We start from the raw sequence: 17,493 nt of genomic DNA on the forward strand, positions 1-17,493 counted from the left end.
TACCGTGTATATATTCCTTTTTAATTGTCGATGGACTGAACTCGATAATTGTTTTAGTCGGTCACACAAATAAGCACTCTTATATGTTACAAGAAAGAAAATATCGAGACGTGTTGTGGAACGTATAGGCAGCGAGACTGTACAAAGTATATGGTATCATGAACATTGCAAAATACGAACAATAATGAACAAGGTGTAAGGGAGGCGACTCACTTAAAAGGAGAGTTACTTCCCTTACCGGAAGTTAGTTTCACGCTCTCTCGCCATCACTCACACTGTTTATATTTTCTGTTGTGACAAATGTGAATTAGCGAAAACCATAAGCCGATATTTACATGTTAAAAGATTAGGGAACGGGTCGTCAAGTAAGTGGTACTGTTGTCATCTTATGGTCATCGGTCAAAGTCATGAATCATTCTCCCTTTATTTACTACGTTTTAATCGAATTGTGTCCATATTTCGATCACCGTATTTGTCATCTCATCTCATCCACATACGTATTTAATCTGTACAGTCAGGGTTTCATAATCTACGACAGCGACCGATTTGGGAAGAGTTCCTCTTGTATCATGCTGTTGGAACACTTATTTCAGTGGATGATAACTTAAATGCTGAGACGTATGGCTTGTTGCTTCTGCTAGAATTTATTTCAATGACAATTGGACCTTTAATGAAGACAATGCCCCTTGCCATGTTTCAAATCGGAGCAGTTAGGGGACAACTGACCCTAAACAGTGGCCAGGACAAAGTACAGATATCAGTGTTATTAAAAACATGTAGAAGGTTCTGACATACCGGTTATCCTGATGGTTTGGGTTTGCTAGTCACTCCGTTGGCCCAGGTTCAATTTCCCACATGGGTACAATGTGTGAACCCCATTTCTGGTGTCCTCTACTGTGATGTTGCTGGAATATTGTTAAAAGAGGGACAACAATCACTCACTCACACACTCTGAAGTACAAATATAACACCATGAACACCATAATTCCAGCCTAGTTCGGCAAGGGTGGAAACTGGACTTTAATACCGAGATAATTCCCTTGACACAGGAAGATGTAGCCACGAGATTATTGTTTCAGACCCAGCATTTGACTCACACATGTGGCATATAAGCAGTATCAGCACATGAATCGTTTGGCTTGTTTATCAAAGTAACATCTTCCCCTCAATTCTTCCAGATCAGTCAAAATGAACAGGTCGCTGATCAAGCAGAAGAAAGACTGGACGGATGAGGAGAGGAAGCAGCTAGCAGCCCAGCTGGATGCTGAGTTTGAACAGTACCTTGATGGCATGATCGAGAAGAGCAAGAGCAAGTCTCAGGCTGAGCATGAAGCAAACATGGAGGAGATACTGGCAGTGAGTCAATCATATATCAGGAATATTTCTCAAGTTGAAATAACAAGTCAGAATATGGCATGGTGTTATGTTATCAGACATTATAGAGATTTAAAGACCCAGTGTCTATGGTAAGTATAGCTTACTAAACGAGTGGTATGAATGTGGCCATCATGGACTGCGATGTGTGTCAAGTTGACCAATGGGGGTGTCTGTGTTGCAGGATATTGAGGGCCACCCAGCCTTCATGAGGTCCCCGGAGGATTTAGATCTGACCAAGCCCCTGCACCCTGCTGTAGAGGGCCTCATGGCCATCAAGTACGAGAGTGAAAACCCAACAGGTGCAAATATGATTTCTTGATTAAACCTGGCAGGAAACAAATGTGAAATATTGTGAATTTCTAAACTTATCCTATCTCACACTATTCCTTTCTTCCTCCTTCTTTCGATCCTGTTGTGGAAACACCCTAGAACAAAGTTTCCATCTTCTGAAAACAGTTCACCCAAACATGCCCCAGCATCACCATGGATCGTCGGTTCTCCTCGTAGATCCAAGACGTGGTCGTCATCTATGGTTCCTGGGCAACCTACCTCAGCTGTGTCAGCTCCCACTATGTTATTTTAGTTGCAACTTTTACTAAATATATTTAAAATAATAATAAACCTACGCATAGCACTTCAGTGCAGTTGATCACTAGTGAAATATTACCAGGTGCTTCAATTGTGAAGCGAGCTCATCGCCCACTTTGATCCATAATTAGAAAATTCAGAAACAAGAGACATTTTGTCAGTGGCCAGTAGTCAGTTGAAAACAAACTGATAGTACAGCCAGTAACTAAGATAAGGCCTGGCAGGGTCCATTTTTTAGAGGTAGGGGAGGAGATACATGGTACAACAGCCTTGGTACAGAAAATGGTAATCAGAGTCAGGATAAAATGATAAGTGGTGGTACTTGGGGGTTAAAGGAAATATTGACATTAAATTTACTGCAAGATGACACACCTGTGACCACCCCCCCTGATTTAGAATAAAGTGTCCCCCAAATATGCCCTGCTATCGTCACAAGTGAGGTCAGTGCAGGGGCGTCAGCTTCACTCCCAGCTAATGCGAGAATGTAATGTAAAACCATGAATGAGATTCTCCCTACCATCCGACCCGCTCCGTGGTCTAGTGGTAGAGTGTCCGCCTAGAGATGGGAAGGTCCGGGGTTCGATCCAAGTCCTCGTCATTCCAATAGATGTTGAAAGATGGTACTTTGACGTGAAGAGTACTTGTCAACTCGGAGCTAGTATACTGTGTCTAACTGCGTTATTCATGTTCAACTGCGGCATGGTATCTCAGTGGGCTAAGTCTATTAAATCGGCATCAGTCTGGACTAGTACAAGCAGACACACACACAATGCATGCACATCGCTTTATAAGTGCAATAATCTTGAACACGACGTTAAACCCCATTTCACCTCACCTCCCTTCCATCCACAGACAAGTTACTATGGAAACTTGCTGCCCAATTTGTCCGCCAGAAGGGAAATTCAAATTTTGGTTACCAAATTTAGAATGTTTTACTAAATGCAGACTTTTTCCACTGTATGTAGCATTGTTTCGCACTCCCTAACTTGATGCATGTCATCGTATCCCAGTTGGGTGGATTGATGCTCATGATATCAATCACTGGATTGTCTGGTCCAGACTCGATTATTTACAGACCGCCATCATATAGCTGAAATATTGCTGAGTGCGGCAAACAAACAAACAAACAAACAAACAAACAAACACAGTGTGCATTCTTATCACCCTTGTACATGGTCCACACAATTATTATCATGAAATATTAGATAGTTTTCGAAATATTTCACAAACTATTTGAATGTTCCTCTGCTCTCAGCCCTACCCCAAGACAGTTGGTGCCATACTTGGAGGACATTTCCCTCCCTCCTTTATACACGCATGCCGACCTTTAACTCTCAGACTTAAATAGATCTGATGGTCAGTCTCATTGACTTACGAAGTAGTTGATTTGCACATCATCATGCACCCTAGCTTTGGACTTTGCTCATAGACCCGTGAAGATCCGGGGTAGAATAGGTCTTCAGTAACCGATGCTTGACATGAAAGGTGACTATGCTTGGCGTATTATGTTTCTAGGTTTGTCAGCACCATACCCGTGCTCGTGGGTTTCACCGAAGTGGTAAACGTCTGAGACCTGCATCACTTTGGGCTTTCCTCCCACATTAAGCTGACACGCCGCGATATAACTGGAATATTGTTAAAAGCGGCGTTCAACCCAAATCACTCACTATGCTTGGCGTAAGAGGCGACTAATTGGATCGGGTGGTCAGACTCGCTGACGTGGTTGATGCATGTCATTGATCCCGATAGCGTGGATCGATGCTCATGATATCAATCACTGGATTGTCTGGTCCAGAGTCGATTATTTACAGACCGCCGTCACATAGCTGGAATATTGCTGAGTGCAGCGTTAAACAACAAACAAACAAACTTTGCTCATAATATCCTCACCTACTGATTGATGTGACGAGGACTTGATTGATTAAAGGCCCCTCATATGCCCTCTATGAGTGAATCTAAATGTGTTCCAACTATAACGTGGTTATTTCTCCACAGCTCGCGCAGACAGCTACAGAGATGATGGTAATGACAACTTCAAGAAGAAAAAGTATCGCATTGCAATCGACAATTACACAGAGGCCATAAAGAGCAAGAGTCCCGACAGGAAGCTGAACGCTGTGTGCTATACCAACCGAGCAGCAGCACAGTACCACCTGGGTAAGCAGCATTGTACCACCTGGGTAAGCAGCATTGTACCACCTGGGTAAGCAGCTTTGTGACACCAGGGTAAGCAGCATTGTATCACCTTGGTAAGCAGCATTGTGACACCAGGGTAAGCAGCATTGTACCACCTGGGTAAGCAGCTTTGTGACACCAGGGTAAGCAGCATTGTATCACCTTGGTAAGCAGCATTGTGACACCAGGGTAAGCAGCATTGTGACACCAGGGTAAGCAGCATTGTGACACCAGGGTAAGCAGCATTGTATCACCTGGGTAAGCAGCATTGTGACACCAGGGTAAGCAGCATTGTACCACCTGGGTAAGCAGCTTTGTGACACCAGGGTAAGCAGCATTGTATCACCTTGGTAAGCAGCATTGTGACACCAGGGTAAGCAGCATTGTGACACCAGGGTAAGCAGCATTGTGACACCAGGGTAAGCAGCATTGTATCACCTGGGTAAGCAGCATTGTGACACCTGAGTAAGCAGCATTGTACCACCTGGGTAAGCAGCTTTGTGACACCTGGGTAAGCAGCTTTGTGACACCTGGGTAAGCAGCTTTGTGACACCAGGGTAAGCAGCATTGTATCACCTTGGTGAGCAGCATTGTACCACCTGGGTAAGCAGCTTTGTGACACCAGGGTAAGCAGCTTTGTGACACCTGGGTAAGCAGCTTTGTGACACCTGGGTAAGCAGCATTGTACCACCTGGGTAAGCAGCATTGTACCACCAGGGTAAGCAGCTTTGTGACACCAGGGTAAGCAGCATTGTATCACCTTGGTAAGCAGCATTGTGACACCAGGGTAAGCAGCATTGTGACACCAGGGTAAGCAGCATTGTGACACCAGGGTAAGCAGCATTGTGACACCTGAGTAAGCAGCATTGTGACACCAGGGTAAGCAGCATTGTGACACCAGGGTAAGCAACATTGTGACACCAGGGTAAGCGTCATTGTGACACCAGGGTAAGCATCATTGAGACACCAGGGTAAGCATCATTGTGACACTCAGGGTAAGCATCGTTGTGACACCAGGGTAAGCAGCATTGTGACACCAAGGTAAGCAGCATTGTGACACCAGGGTAAGCATCGTTGTATAACCTGGGTAAGCAGTCTTGTGACACCAAGGTAAGCAGCATTGTAACACCTTAGTAAGCAGCCTTGTATCACCTGAGTAAGACGCACATCATCACCTGGGTAAGCAGTGCATCATCACCTGGGTAAGCAGTGCATTATCACCTGGGTAAGTAGCACATTAGACACCTTGGTAAGCAGCACAATATCACAACTCTGCTGGAATACAATGGCTACTGAGGATCGGACAGAACAGTTGGACACTGGATTTGTGATTAACATTCTGGTGTTTTCTCTTTCAGGAAATTATGGGTCTTCTTTAAGGGATTGTATATTTGCCCGCAAGTTTCAGCCTGACCACTGGAAGGCAATCCTGAGAGGTGAGTGAACCTGGGACATCGTACAGTGCTGTAGTGTTGACATCATGCACTGCTGTAGTGTTGACATCATGCACTGCTGTAGTGTTGACATTATGCACTGCTGTAGTGTTGACATCATGCATTGGTGTAGTGTTGACATCATGCACTGCTGTAGTGTTGACATCATGCACTGCTGTAGTGTTGACATCATGCACTTCTGTAGTGTTGACATCATGCAGTGCTGTAGTGTTGACATCATGCACTGTTGTAGTGTTGACATCATGCAGTGCTGTAGTGTTGACATCATGCACTGCTGTAGTGTTGACACCATGCACTGATGTAGTGTTGACATCATGCACTGTTGTAGTGTTGACATCATGCAGTGCTGTAGTGTTGACATCGTACACTGCTGTAGTGTTGACATCATGCAGTGCTGTAGTGTTGACATCGTGCACTGCTGTAGTGTTGACATGCTCTGCTGTAGTATCGACATCATGCACTGCTGTAGTGTCGACATCATGCACTGCTGTTGTATCGACATCATGCAGTGCTGTAGTGTTGAATTATGCTCTGCTATAGTGTTGACATCATGCAGTGCTGTAGTGTCGACATCATGCAGTGCTGTAGTGTTGAATCATGCTCTGTTATAGTGTTGACATCATGCACTTCTGTAGTGTTGACATCATGCTCTGCTGTAGTATCGACATCATGCACTGCTGTTGTATCGACTTTATGCACTGCTGTAGTGTTGACATGCTCTGCTGTAGTATCGACATCATGCACTGCTGTAGTGTCGACATCATGCACTGCTGTCGTGGACAAGCACTGCTGTAGTGTTATACTTGTAGTGTTGACATGCACTGTGGTTGAGTTGACTTCTATAGTATTTCTGTATGTGGGCTTATCCCATTTCTGGTGTCTCCTGCCATGATGTTGCAGGAATAGTGCTAAAAGCGGCATAAAACCATACTCACTCACTCACTTATCCTCATTGTAATCAAGAAGTTGGTGTATAGCATATTCAGTTTTACCAAAGAAATGTAATGTGTCAATATGAGTACTGAAGAATGTTGTCACAATGTTGGAAATGCTCAGAGCTGACTAGTTGAGTTTGGAGATACTCATGATGTGTTTTTAGAATTCTGAGAAATTGATGCAGAAATAAGTATTACTCAAGCTAATTTTATTCATGGTATTCATGTCAGTATCCTGAATAAGGTTCCATGTTTTTCAAATGACTTGAGATTGAGAGTATAATGATGTTCAGGAAGAAAAGTATCCATACACCATGAAAAGTAAAAATAAGTAGGCTTCAAATCCAGTTTTCTTAGCCCCATCAGATTTTGTCCTGACCCATTGACTCTTGTGTGTGATGACTTGTGTACTTCAGGTGTGGAGTGCTGTATGAAGCTGAGCAAGCACGTGGACACCATGAAGTGGATAGATGCTGCTCTGCTGGTATCCTTCAAATAAACACGCACTGCAAAGACATGAAGTCTAGTATAGTGTGTTTGTAATTAAACCATACCTGTGTCGAGGGTTAACTTACACTTACTTCACCATCATTAAGCCGTCATACCCAGAGTTGCATGACCTTGACCTTGTTCAGCTGGAACCTGGGCAGGAAGAACTCCTCACGTTGAGGGGCAAGATTGACAAGCTGCAGGTGTGTACTTGAGGGGATGGGTGGGCCGTGTGGGGAGTTGGGGGGGGGAGTGAGTGGGTGGGCCCTGCTGATGGTTGGGTGGGGAGTGAGTGGTTGGGCTGTTCTGATGGGTGGGAAGTAAGTGGTTGGGCTGTTCTGATGCTTGGGTGGGGAGTGAGTAGGTGGGCTTTTCTGATGATTGAGTGGGGAGTGAGTGGGGCGGCCGTTCTAATGGTTGGGTGGGGTGAGAGTGAGTGGGCTGTTGTGATGGTTGAGTGGGGAGTGAGTGGGGCGGCTGTTCTAATGGTTGGGTGGGGTGAGAGTGAGTGGGCTGTTGTGATGGTTGAGTGGGTGGGCCATGGCCATTCGGAATCAATGATGGTTAAGAGATTGTATACTGGCAAATATGTGTTAAATATATGTTAGACAATGCTGTTTGTAATATATTGATTATATTGAAACACTAAGCTCCCCATAAGAGTGCAGACTTTACATGCTGCTGTGTTTGCGTGTGTGCGTGTGCGTGCGTGTGCGCGCGCGTGTGTGTGTGTGTGTGTGTGTGTGTGAGTGAGTGTGTGCGTGCGTGCGTGCGTGCGTGTGTGATGATGATAAGGACTGCTCTGTGTGTGTGTGTTTGTATATTTGTGTTTAAGGTATGATAAGGGCTGCCGTGTTTGTATATGTGTGTGCGTGCATGCATGCATATGTGTAAGGTATGATGAAGACTGCCGTGTTTGCATGTGTGTGTGTCTAAGGTGTGATAAGAACTTCTGTGTTTCAGAGGACGAAGGAGCGGGATGATCGGAAGCAAGCAGCACAGGACAGGAAGGAGGAGGCTGAAGACAGGAAGCTGATGGGACTGATAAAGGTGAGATGGAGTGATGGACGGGATGCTGTACAGCTCCATTATGATGTCATCGGTGGAACGTCACCGGAATTATTTGATTGGCCTTATCAATTTGCTCATGTATCCCCACCGAGTATGGAAATTATTGTAGCCCTATATGCATGACATGGTACATTTATGTGAAATCTGATTCAAGTTGCGTCCCTTCATGGCCATGTTAAATGTGGCAATAATAATACTGTAAACAGCAACCTTTGTGAACGCTTTGACAACACTGTTGTCCATTTTTGTAAAACAATTACTGAGGGTTCAGAAATTACTTTTAATACCCCCGACCTAAAAGGGCGGACGGTCTGTAGTTATAGCAAGGAATTCTGTCCGTCTGTCCTTCCGAGGACATTTTTTGTGCAACCTCAAACTTGAAAATTACTACTGGTACATTGATCTTTTGAAACTTGGTGGACAGTTTTTATGCCTATAGGAGAGGTACAGTGTGAAGTTTGCTTTCAATATTTTGATATTTCTGAAACAGTACAGCTTTTTTTACTTTTTTACTTAAGAATGGTTTTGCTAAAACATTTGTGTGACCTATAACTTGAAAATTACTGCATAGATTCTTTTCAAATTTAGGAAACAGTTTTCTTACTTATAGAGGAGGTGCAGTGCAAAGTTTGATTTTGATTATATGTATTTTCTGAAAAAATATGTTTTTCGTGTTTTGAACTTAGAATATTTTGTTTACTTCAACATTTGTGTGACCTAACTTAAAAACTCCTTCATGGATTCTTTTCCAATTGGGGGTACAGTTTCTATACCAGCAGGAGAGATGCAGCGCAAAGATTGATATTGATAGCTAGATTTTCAGAGAAAAAATTGCTTTTAACTGTTTTTGAACTTGGAGTTTTGAAATATGTTGGAGTGGAAGTCGGGGTATTAGTCAGCCCTGCTTATTTTTTGTCTTGTTGATACATAATCCTTAATAATTATTCAGGAAGAGAAAAAACTGCCATTTAGAATTTTAGAATCTGATTTTCTACAAAAGGTAATTGATTGCTGATGGACTTAGCTACCTAAAGATATTGTTTGTTCTTATGACCCACAATGACACAGACGGACCTGACATGGCCTTGATATTATAAGGGTAACGCTATTTTTCAAGGCATTATCATTTGCAGAAGCCCGAGGTCTTCCATTAACTGCCCGACGAAGGAGGGCATTTGAAAAGACCGAGGGCTTCTGCAAATGATAATGCCCTGAAAAATGGCGTTATCGTTATTATAGCTAAGATGGATGGAATTTGTTATCAAATAAAAAGAAACAACATTATCGATTTTGAAACATTTACTGCAATCAACACGAATGTCACTGTCCCACTTTTACAAATATGGAAACGTCATAGAACAAACCAGATGACATCACTATTGAACGTTAAGTCACCTATCCCTACCCTATGACGTCACCTAACAACGGGCGTGATAATGGCCCATCATCAAGCAATACAAGATTAGCAAGTTACAGTGGGCCGCTCATTTCTGATAACATGCGGGCGTTTTTATGATAATTCTATCCATTTTAGCTATAATACCTGCTAATAACAAACAAAAATGAAAGCCTTGGGATGAGAAGCAGAATAGCTTGGATGGCATGACTATAAGCTTCATCAGATCTGCCATTGATGACCTGGGGCGGTCGGGTAGCCTAGTGGTTAAAGCGTTCGCTCGTCACGCCGAAGACCCGGGTTCGATTCCCGACATGGGTATAATGTGTGAAGCCCATTTCTGGTGTCCCCCGCCGTGATATTGCTGGAATATTGCTAAAAGCGGCGTAAAACCATACTCACTCACTCACTCATTGATGACCTGCGTGATGTTGCAGGATCGTGGCATCAAGGTGGGTGGACTGAAGAGGACGGCGGAGACGGCCAAGCTCAACCCTCTCCTGTTCACAAGTCTGGAAAGTCACAACCCATCTGGATCCAAAGTGCATGTAGACGAAAGCGGCACCATGTTCTGGCCAGTTCTGTTCTTCTATCCAGAGCATGGACAAACAGACTTCATTGAGGCTTTCAACGAGAATAATGTGTAAGTGTACGACCTGAAATCAAGGAAGGAACTGTTGGGATGTTATCTTCTTGACTGATAACAGTGGGTGATGGGGATGCCTGATGGTTAACACTAAGCACTAGGGTTCAATTCCCAACTGGGGCGGTCCTAGTGGTTAAAGCGTTCGCTCACCACGCCGAAGACCCGGGTTTGATTACCGACATGGGTACAATGTGTGAAGCCCATTTCTGGTGTCCCCCCGCCGTGATATTGCTGGAATATTGCTAAAAGTGGCATAAAGCCATACTCACTCACTCACTCACTCACTCACTCCCAACATGAGTACTGTAAAACGTGAAATTAATGCGTCTCCAAAAGAATGCGACCGCTGGCCCCTTGCCAAAAATGCGACTCAATGCGACACCCCCCTCCTCTCAAGCATCAGTGGATTTATATCTAAACAAAATGTCCTCTGTCAGGTTTACAGGAGAATCCTCACCTTAATCCAACCTTACATTAATCCAATCACACACCAAATAGCACGGCTTATTAGCTCTGAGTAGAGTACTTCAGCTAAAACAATACGTGCGCGCTGGCTCGTGTCGGCCTTTGATGCAGTCGCAAAGAGCAAATACACGGTGTTGGGTGGCGTCTGTCTGGACTTGCAGGTGTGATCAGTGATGACATAAGTGAGTAGAACACTTGTCTTGACCCCAGCAGTGACAATTCACAGGATGTAATTAGTGTTTGAATGACATTGTTTAGTATTTCTGCTATCCAAAATGTCTTATTGTTGATATAAATGCGATGTTTAATAATGCGAGCAAAGACCACTCGCATTTTTCGCATTTAATTCACCCTCGCATTAATATCAAGATTTACAGTATTGATTTTAAAGTCCACTTCTAGTGCCCGCTGCCGTGATGTGGCTGGAATATTACTAAAAGCATTCTAAAACCCTATTCACTCATTTATTAATGACAATCTTTTTGCCACTAATAGCTGATGGAGCAATAACAGTGACCCAGAATACATCTCCAGTACCCATGCTTGTCTCCCACTTGGCAATCTGACCCCGAATACATCTCCAGTACCCATGCTTGTCTCCCACTTGGCAATCTGACCCAGAATACATCCCCAGTACCCATGCTTGTCTCCCACTTGGCAATCTGACCCAGAATACATCTCCAGTACCCACGCTTGTCTCCCACTTGGCAATCTGACCCAGAATACATCTCCAGTACCCAGAATACATCTCCAGTACCCATGCTTGTCTCCCACTTGGCAATCTGACCCAGAATACATTTCCAGTACCCACGCTTGTCTCCCACTTGGCAATCTGACCCAGAATACATCTCCAGTACCCAGAATACATCTCCAGTACCCACGCTTGTCTCCCACTTGGCAATCTGACCCAGAATACATCTCCAGTACCCAGAATACATCTCCAGTACCCATGCTTGTCTCCCACTTGGCAATCTGACCCAGAATACATCTCCAGTACCCACGCTTGTCTCCCACTTGGCAATCTGACCCAGAATACATCTCCAGTACCCAGAATACATCTCCAGTACCCACGCTTGTCTCCCACTTGGTAATCTGACCCAGAATACATCTCCAGTACCCAGAATACATCTCCAGTACCCATGCTTGTCTCCCACTTGGCAATCTGACCCAGAATACATCTCCAGTACCCAGAATACATCTCCAGTACCCACGCTTGTCTCCCACTTGGCAATCTGACCCAGAATACATCTCCAGTACCCAGAATACATCTCCAGTACCCATGCTTGTCTCCCACTTGGCAATCTGACCCAGAATACATCTCCAGTACCCATGCTTGTCTCCCACTTGGCAATCTGACCCAGAATATGTCTCCAGTACCCCATGCTTGTCTCCCACTTGGCAATCTGACCCAGAATATGTCTCCAGTACCCAATGCTTATGTCTCAGCTGCCATTCTGACCCAGCAGGGATTTCAGAGCTAAACCGTCTCTTGTCTCCCATAAAATATAATTGATAAGTTCTATAAGAAATAATCTTCCCGAGGCAAGAGAGTTGACTGACTTTAAAAGTCCAGTTTCCACCCTTGCCGAACTAGGCTGGAATTCCTGGTCTGGAAGACGATCTGATCGATAATCAAGATCTATATTGTGATACAACGAGTCTTACATCGCGACATGCATCAAATCACGCGAGCACCTTGATTACAAACATGAAAAGACTTGGAAAATATCTGTTGACAACAAGTTGGCGGGGCACATGCTTTGCAAATCCTGCAATCGACCGAATCTGCACGACATTTTACGAACCGGATTTCGATTTCTTTGCGCTATTTTGATTGGAATATGCATAGACTCATTAGTCCAGCCAAAATGTAACTCCATAATACCAGCCTAGTTCGGCAAGGGTGGAAACTGGACTTTTCTAGTCAGTTAACTCTCTTGCCTCAGGAAGATGATAAGAATTTAATAACTCAAACTAAATTCTGTTCATGATTCATGTGGAATGATGCTTTGTACAATCAGGTTCTGGGACCACCTTTGTCACATGTTTGGCCCAGGAGTGGAACCGCCGCCATGGGATGAGGACAAAAAGTACACCCCCGAGGCTATAGAGGTCAGTATGTAGCATTTGATTGGCTGTTGCAGAAATAATGGCTTTTGATTGGTGCAAGCTTTAAACAAGTATTTAGAACTATGAATATGTATTGTAACATCACATCTTCCCTTGGGGCACGATGTGGCCAAGATACTGCAGTTCGTTATGAGTTGCTTCCCTTTGGCGTGCCTGTATCCTATGCCCATGTATCATGGATCAGGGGATTGGGCTCAGTGACTTGTTTAATTGCATGACATCGTAGCCTAAATTGTGTGGATCGATGCTCATGATGTCAATCACTGGATTGTCTGGTCAAGACTCGATTATTCACAGACCTCTAACATACAGCCGGAATATAGCAGAGTGTGGTGTGACAAAACTTGATTGACAAAAAAGTGCAACGGTGTAGAATTTTCCCTTGTTTGGGTGTTTCCATGGTAACAAAAATCAAACAATTCTGTTGGAAGAGCGGCCTTTGTTTCCCAAAAAATATGTGTGACATAATCATGATCCCTTACACACCTTCCATGCATGCATATCTGGTTTGTTCGAATGAATACAGTGATACTCCCACATGAGTTTGGCATGGAATCTTGCCATCTTCCCAAACAAAGGGCATTAACTGAGTATGAGAGTCTTGTTTTCATCCTTGTCAAACTAGGATCGAATTTCCAGACTAGATCGTAGCGCCACCAGTGGCTATTATGAGTTATGTCCCTTCTATGTCCCTATTGACAACCAGATTCCACCTCTCGTATCAGTTGCATTTGCTTCAAACAAAATGGCAGCATGCAGTCAAGATGATCTGATCGTTAATCAAGATTTATATTGTAATAAAATGGGTCTTACCCTGCGAAGTGCATCATATCACTTGAGCACCGTGATTAAAAACATGAAAAGATTTACAAAATATATGTCAACACCCACTTGGCGGTACACCTGTTAAACGAAATCTGCACATTGACATCCATGTTGGTTATGAACCGGATGTCTAGTTAGTTACACGAATTTGATTAGACAATGCATAGACTCACAAGTCAAGCCAAAATGTAACTCTGGAATCCCAGCATAGTTCGGCAAGGTTGGAAACTGGACGTAAATAGTCACTTAACACCCTTGTCTCGGGAGGATGAAAATCTTCCCCCATGTACCCCCAAAACAGCAATTGTTTGACATTGTTGTGAACACACTAGATACCAACAGTGGACTTGGTAACATATTTTCTTGAAATAAAGCATTTTCATTGACAACAGTGGTAAACATGATTCTGCAATATTTGTAAGTGTTCCCTATTTACTCTTCTTCAGTATATGTGAGGAGGGAGGGCAATATATACTTGATAAATGAATCTTGAATTGAGTTAATGTCATGACTTTCTGCAGTGTGTCAAACAGTTTGTACTCATGCCCCACGGGTTCAGCAAGACAGTTGACCGGAACTCACTTATTCTTGCACTATTTCAGATTTTCTTTGAGGATCGTGTGAAGGAAGAGCTACATAAAGTGGACCCCTCCTCCTCCTTGTTGCAGGCCATGAGGCACGAAAAGTAGGTTCATCATCATCATCATCATCATCATCATCATCATCATTCTTTGGGCGGTCGGGTAGCCTAGTGGTCAAAGCGTTCGCTCGTCACGCCGAAGACCCGGGTTCGATTCCCGACATGGGTACAATGTGTGAAGCCCATTTCTGGTGTCCCCCGCCGTGATATTGCTGGAACATTGCTAAAAGCGGCATAAAACCATACTCACTCACTCACTCACTCTTCATCATTCTTTGTTTCCACCCAGGGACTGTGGGTTGGAATCGTGTCTCCCAGTTTCCCAATGATGGGAATTAGGGGAGACCGGTCGACTCTTAGACAGTACACACACGCACACACACACTGCACCTAGGTTACTTTTCTGTATTTTGACTAGGGTATATTCCTGTATACAGAAACGTGCCTGAGGTATGTGTTGTGTTCTGTGCCGACGACCACCCCTTCAGCAGCACTGACAGGTGTCAGTCCATGGCTTGAAACCCCAGTCAGTTCCTTGCCACTGATAATGGTTCTGTACACTAGCATTTTAAGAAACATCATTGGGTACACATTCGTTAGCACTCCAACTCAACTACAATAGCAAAGTGAGAGACTGCATCTATTTATGCAGACGCTGTTCTGTTATCCCAACATCCAGTACACAAGCACTCCTCATTGTGGTCCATGCAGGAAGCAAAGGCACTGTAAGTCCCCATGGTCCCTAGTATGGTGATCTCCTTTTAGTTAAGGGGCGGTCGGGTAGCCTAGCGGTTAAAGCGTTCGCTCGTCACACCGAAGACCCGGGTTCGATTCCCGACATGGGTACAATGTGTGAAGCCCATTTCTGGTGTCCCCCGCCGTGATATTGCTGGAATACTGCTAAAAGCGGCGTAAAACCATACTCACTCACTCACTCACTCCCTTTAGTTACTGACGATCTCTAGCCCATTTTTATATTGTGTTGTTCACTAATACTTATGACTTTTATATATTCTCAACTAGTTTTGAATAGACTCTGTGATATTCTAGTTATTGTACTGTCCATCGTTCACAGCTTTTTATATTGTATAAATATATGTATTATGAATGTACTTCTCGTCACAATATGGCTGAAATACTGCCGATGTGACGTTGAATCTTAACTCACTCACTCACTCATGACTGGTTTCAGGAACTGTTTACAGAATCACTTTCTACTTATATTTCAAAATACAATGTATACTCACCAACAAAAGAAACATGGATACCATATATGTTGGTTAATATATGAAGAATTACTCATATTCAAGAGATATTAGATTGATTTGATGCACAAACGAACATACTGTTATGTTGTGTGAACCAACGCTCATGAACGCATCACATGACATCATAGATCGATGACTCGAGAGGCACCTTTTGTCTTGTGCAGGATTAGCGTGTAAAGTTGGAAATCACGTGAAGCATATGATAAGAATAAAAACACTCTGTGGTAACACTTGACTGATTGTTAGTGTTGTCATTAATTGGTACACATTGGAAACTGCCCTTCTTATAAAGGTACATACTTCTACATGTTTCTATAGTTCACGTTTCTTTTGTTGGTGAGTATATTTGAGTGCACCTGTACCAGCTGTTCTGATTGTCATCATGTGTTGCAGGTTCACGGTGAATGCGGGCACGCCCTGTTTTATCCTGTTGGTGGTGGGCTCGAAGTGCTGGACAGATTACCTCAAACGATACAAGTATGAAACATGATGCTCAATTAATAAATTTTAAAACATGAAGATTTTGCCTTTTTACTGGATCCCTTTGGGAAGAATGTTTCTTGTCATCTGGAATCAACTTGAAGATCCTAAACTGAAATGCTTTGAAAATGCAAATTCATTTCTGCTCAGTCAAGCTCAGCAACTAAGGGAGACAACTCTGCACTGGCATTTGCAGCACCTTGAATCACAAATGCAATAGACCCACAGTGTACCACCATAGACCCACAATGTACTAAAATAGACCCAAAATGTACTAAAATAGACCCACAGTGTACTACCATAGATCACCATGTACTACCCTAGACCCACAGTGTACCACCATAGACCACAGTGTTCTAAAATAGACCCTAAATGTACTACCATAGATCATTGTGTACCACCATAGACCCATTGTGTACTACCATAGACCACAGTGTACTACCATAGACAACAGTGTACTATCATAGATCATTGTGTACCACCATAGACCCATTGTGTACTACCATAGACCACAGTGTACTACCATAGACCACAGTGTAGTACCATAGACCACAGTGTATTACCATAGACCACAGTGTACTACCATAGACCACAGTGTACTACCATAGACCACAATGTACTACCATAGACCACAATGTACTACCATAGACCACAGTGTACTACCATAGACCACAGTGTACTACCATAGACCACAATGTACCACCATAGACCACAATGTACTACTATAGACCACAATGTACCACCATAGACCACAATGTACTACCATAGACCACAGTGTACCTCCATAGACCACAATGTACTACCATAGACCACAATGTACTACCATAGACCACAGTGTACTACCATAGACCACAGTGTACTACCATAGACCACAGTGTACCACCATAGACCACAATGTACTACCATAGACCACAATGTACTACCATAGACCACAGTGTAGTACCATAGACCACAGTGTACTACCATAGACCCACTGTGTACCACCATATACCACAGTGTACTACCATAGACCACAGTGCACTACCATAGACCACAGTGTAGTACCGTAGACCACAGTGTAGTACCATAGACCACAGTGTACTACCATAGACCACAATGTACTACCATAGACCACAGTGTACTACCATAGACCACAGTGTACTACCATAGACCACAGTGTACCACCATAGACCACAATGTACTACCATAGACCACAATGTACTACCATAGACCACAGTGTACTACCATAGACCACAGTGTACCACCATAGACCACAATGTACTACCATAGACCACAGTGTAGTACCGTAGACCACAGTGTACTACCATAGACCACAGTGTACTACCATAGACCACAGTGTACTACCATAGACCCACAGTGTACCACCATAGACCACAATGTACTACCATAGACCACAGTGTACTACCATAGACCACAGTGTACTACCATAGACCAAAGTTTACCTCCATAGACCACAGTGTACCACCATAGACCACAGTGTACCACCATAGACCACAATGTACCACCATAGACCACAGTGTACCACCGTAGACCACAGTGTACTACCATAGACCC

General features: G+C 43.6%; 1 protein-coding gene across 1 annotated transcript; it reads left to right on the top strand.

The window, feature by feature from the left end:
* The first annotated feature begins 243 nt into the window (after window positions 1-243).
* Window positions 244-15,949, top strand: LOC139479064 (tetratricopeptide repeat protein 4-like). The gene is made up of 12 exons (XM_071261816.1): window positions 244-365; window positions 1,179-1,356; window positions 1,559-1,676; window positions 3,961-4,122; window positions 5,499-5,576; window positions 6,946-7,013; window positions 7,165-7,221; window positions 7,982-8,068; window positions 9,923-10,128; window positions 12,618-12,708; window positions 14,154-14,236; window positions 15,853-15,949. Exons 2-12 carry the CDS (start codon window positions 1,189-1,191, stop codon window positions 15,947-15,949), a joined length of 1,215 nt encoding a protein of 404 aa, XP_071117917.1. The 5' UTR covers window positions 244-365; window positions 1,179-1,188.
* The last annotated feature ends 1,544 nt before the right edge of the window (window positions 15,950-17,493 follow it).

This window comes from Haliotis cracherodii, unplaced genomic scaffold (assembly GCF_022045235.1).
Source record: "Haliotis cracherodii isolate W230 unplaced genomic scaffold, xgHalCrac1.p SCAF_4, whole genome shotgun sequence".
Taxonomy (NCBI): domain Eukaryota; kingdom Metazoa; phylum Mollusca; class Gastropoda; order Lepetellida; family Haliotidae; genus Haliotis; species Haliotis cracherodii.

Bases quoted from the DNA above. Each gene is read 5' to 3' on its own strand.
- LOC139479064 (XM_071261816.1), top strand. From the start codon at position 1,189: ATGAACAGGTCGCTGATCAAGCAGAAGAAAGACTGGACGGATGAGGAG. The intron at 12,709-14,153 runs GTCAGTATGTAG...GCACTATTTCAG, and splicing joins ACACCCCCGAGGCTATAGAG to ATTTTCTTTGAGGATCGTGT. The intron at 14,237-15,852 runs GTAGGTTCATCA...CATGTGTTGCAG, and splicing joins CAGGCCATGAGGCACGAAAA to GTTCACGGTGAATGCGGGCA.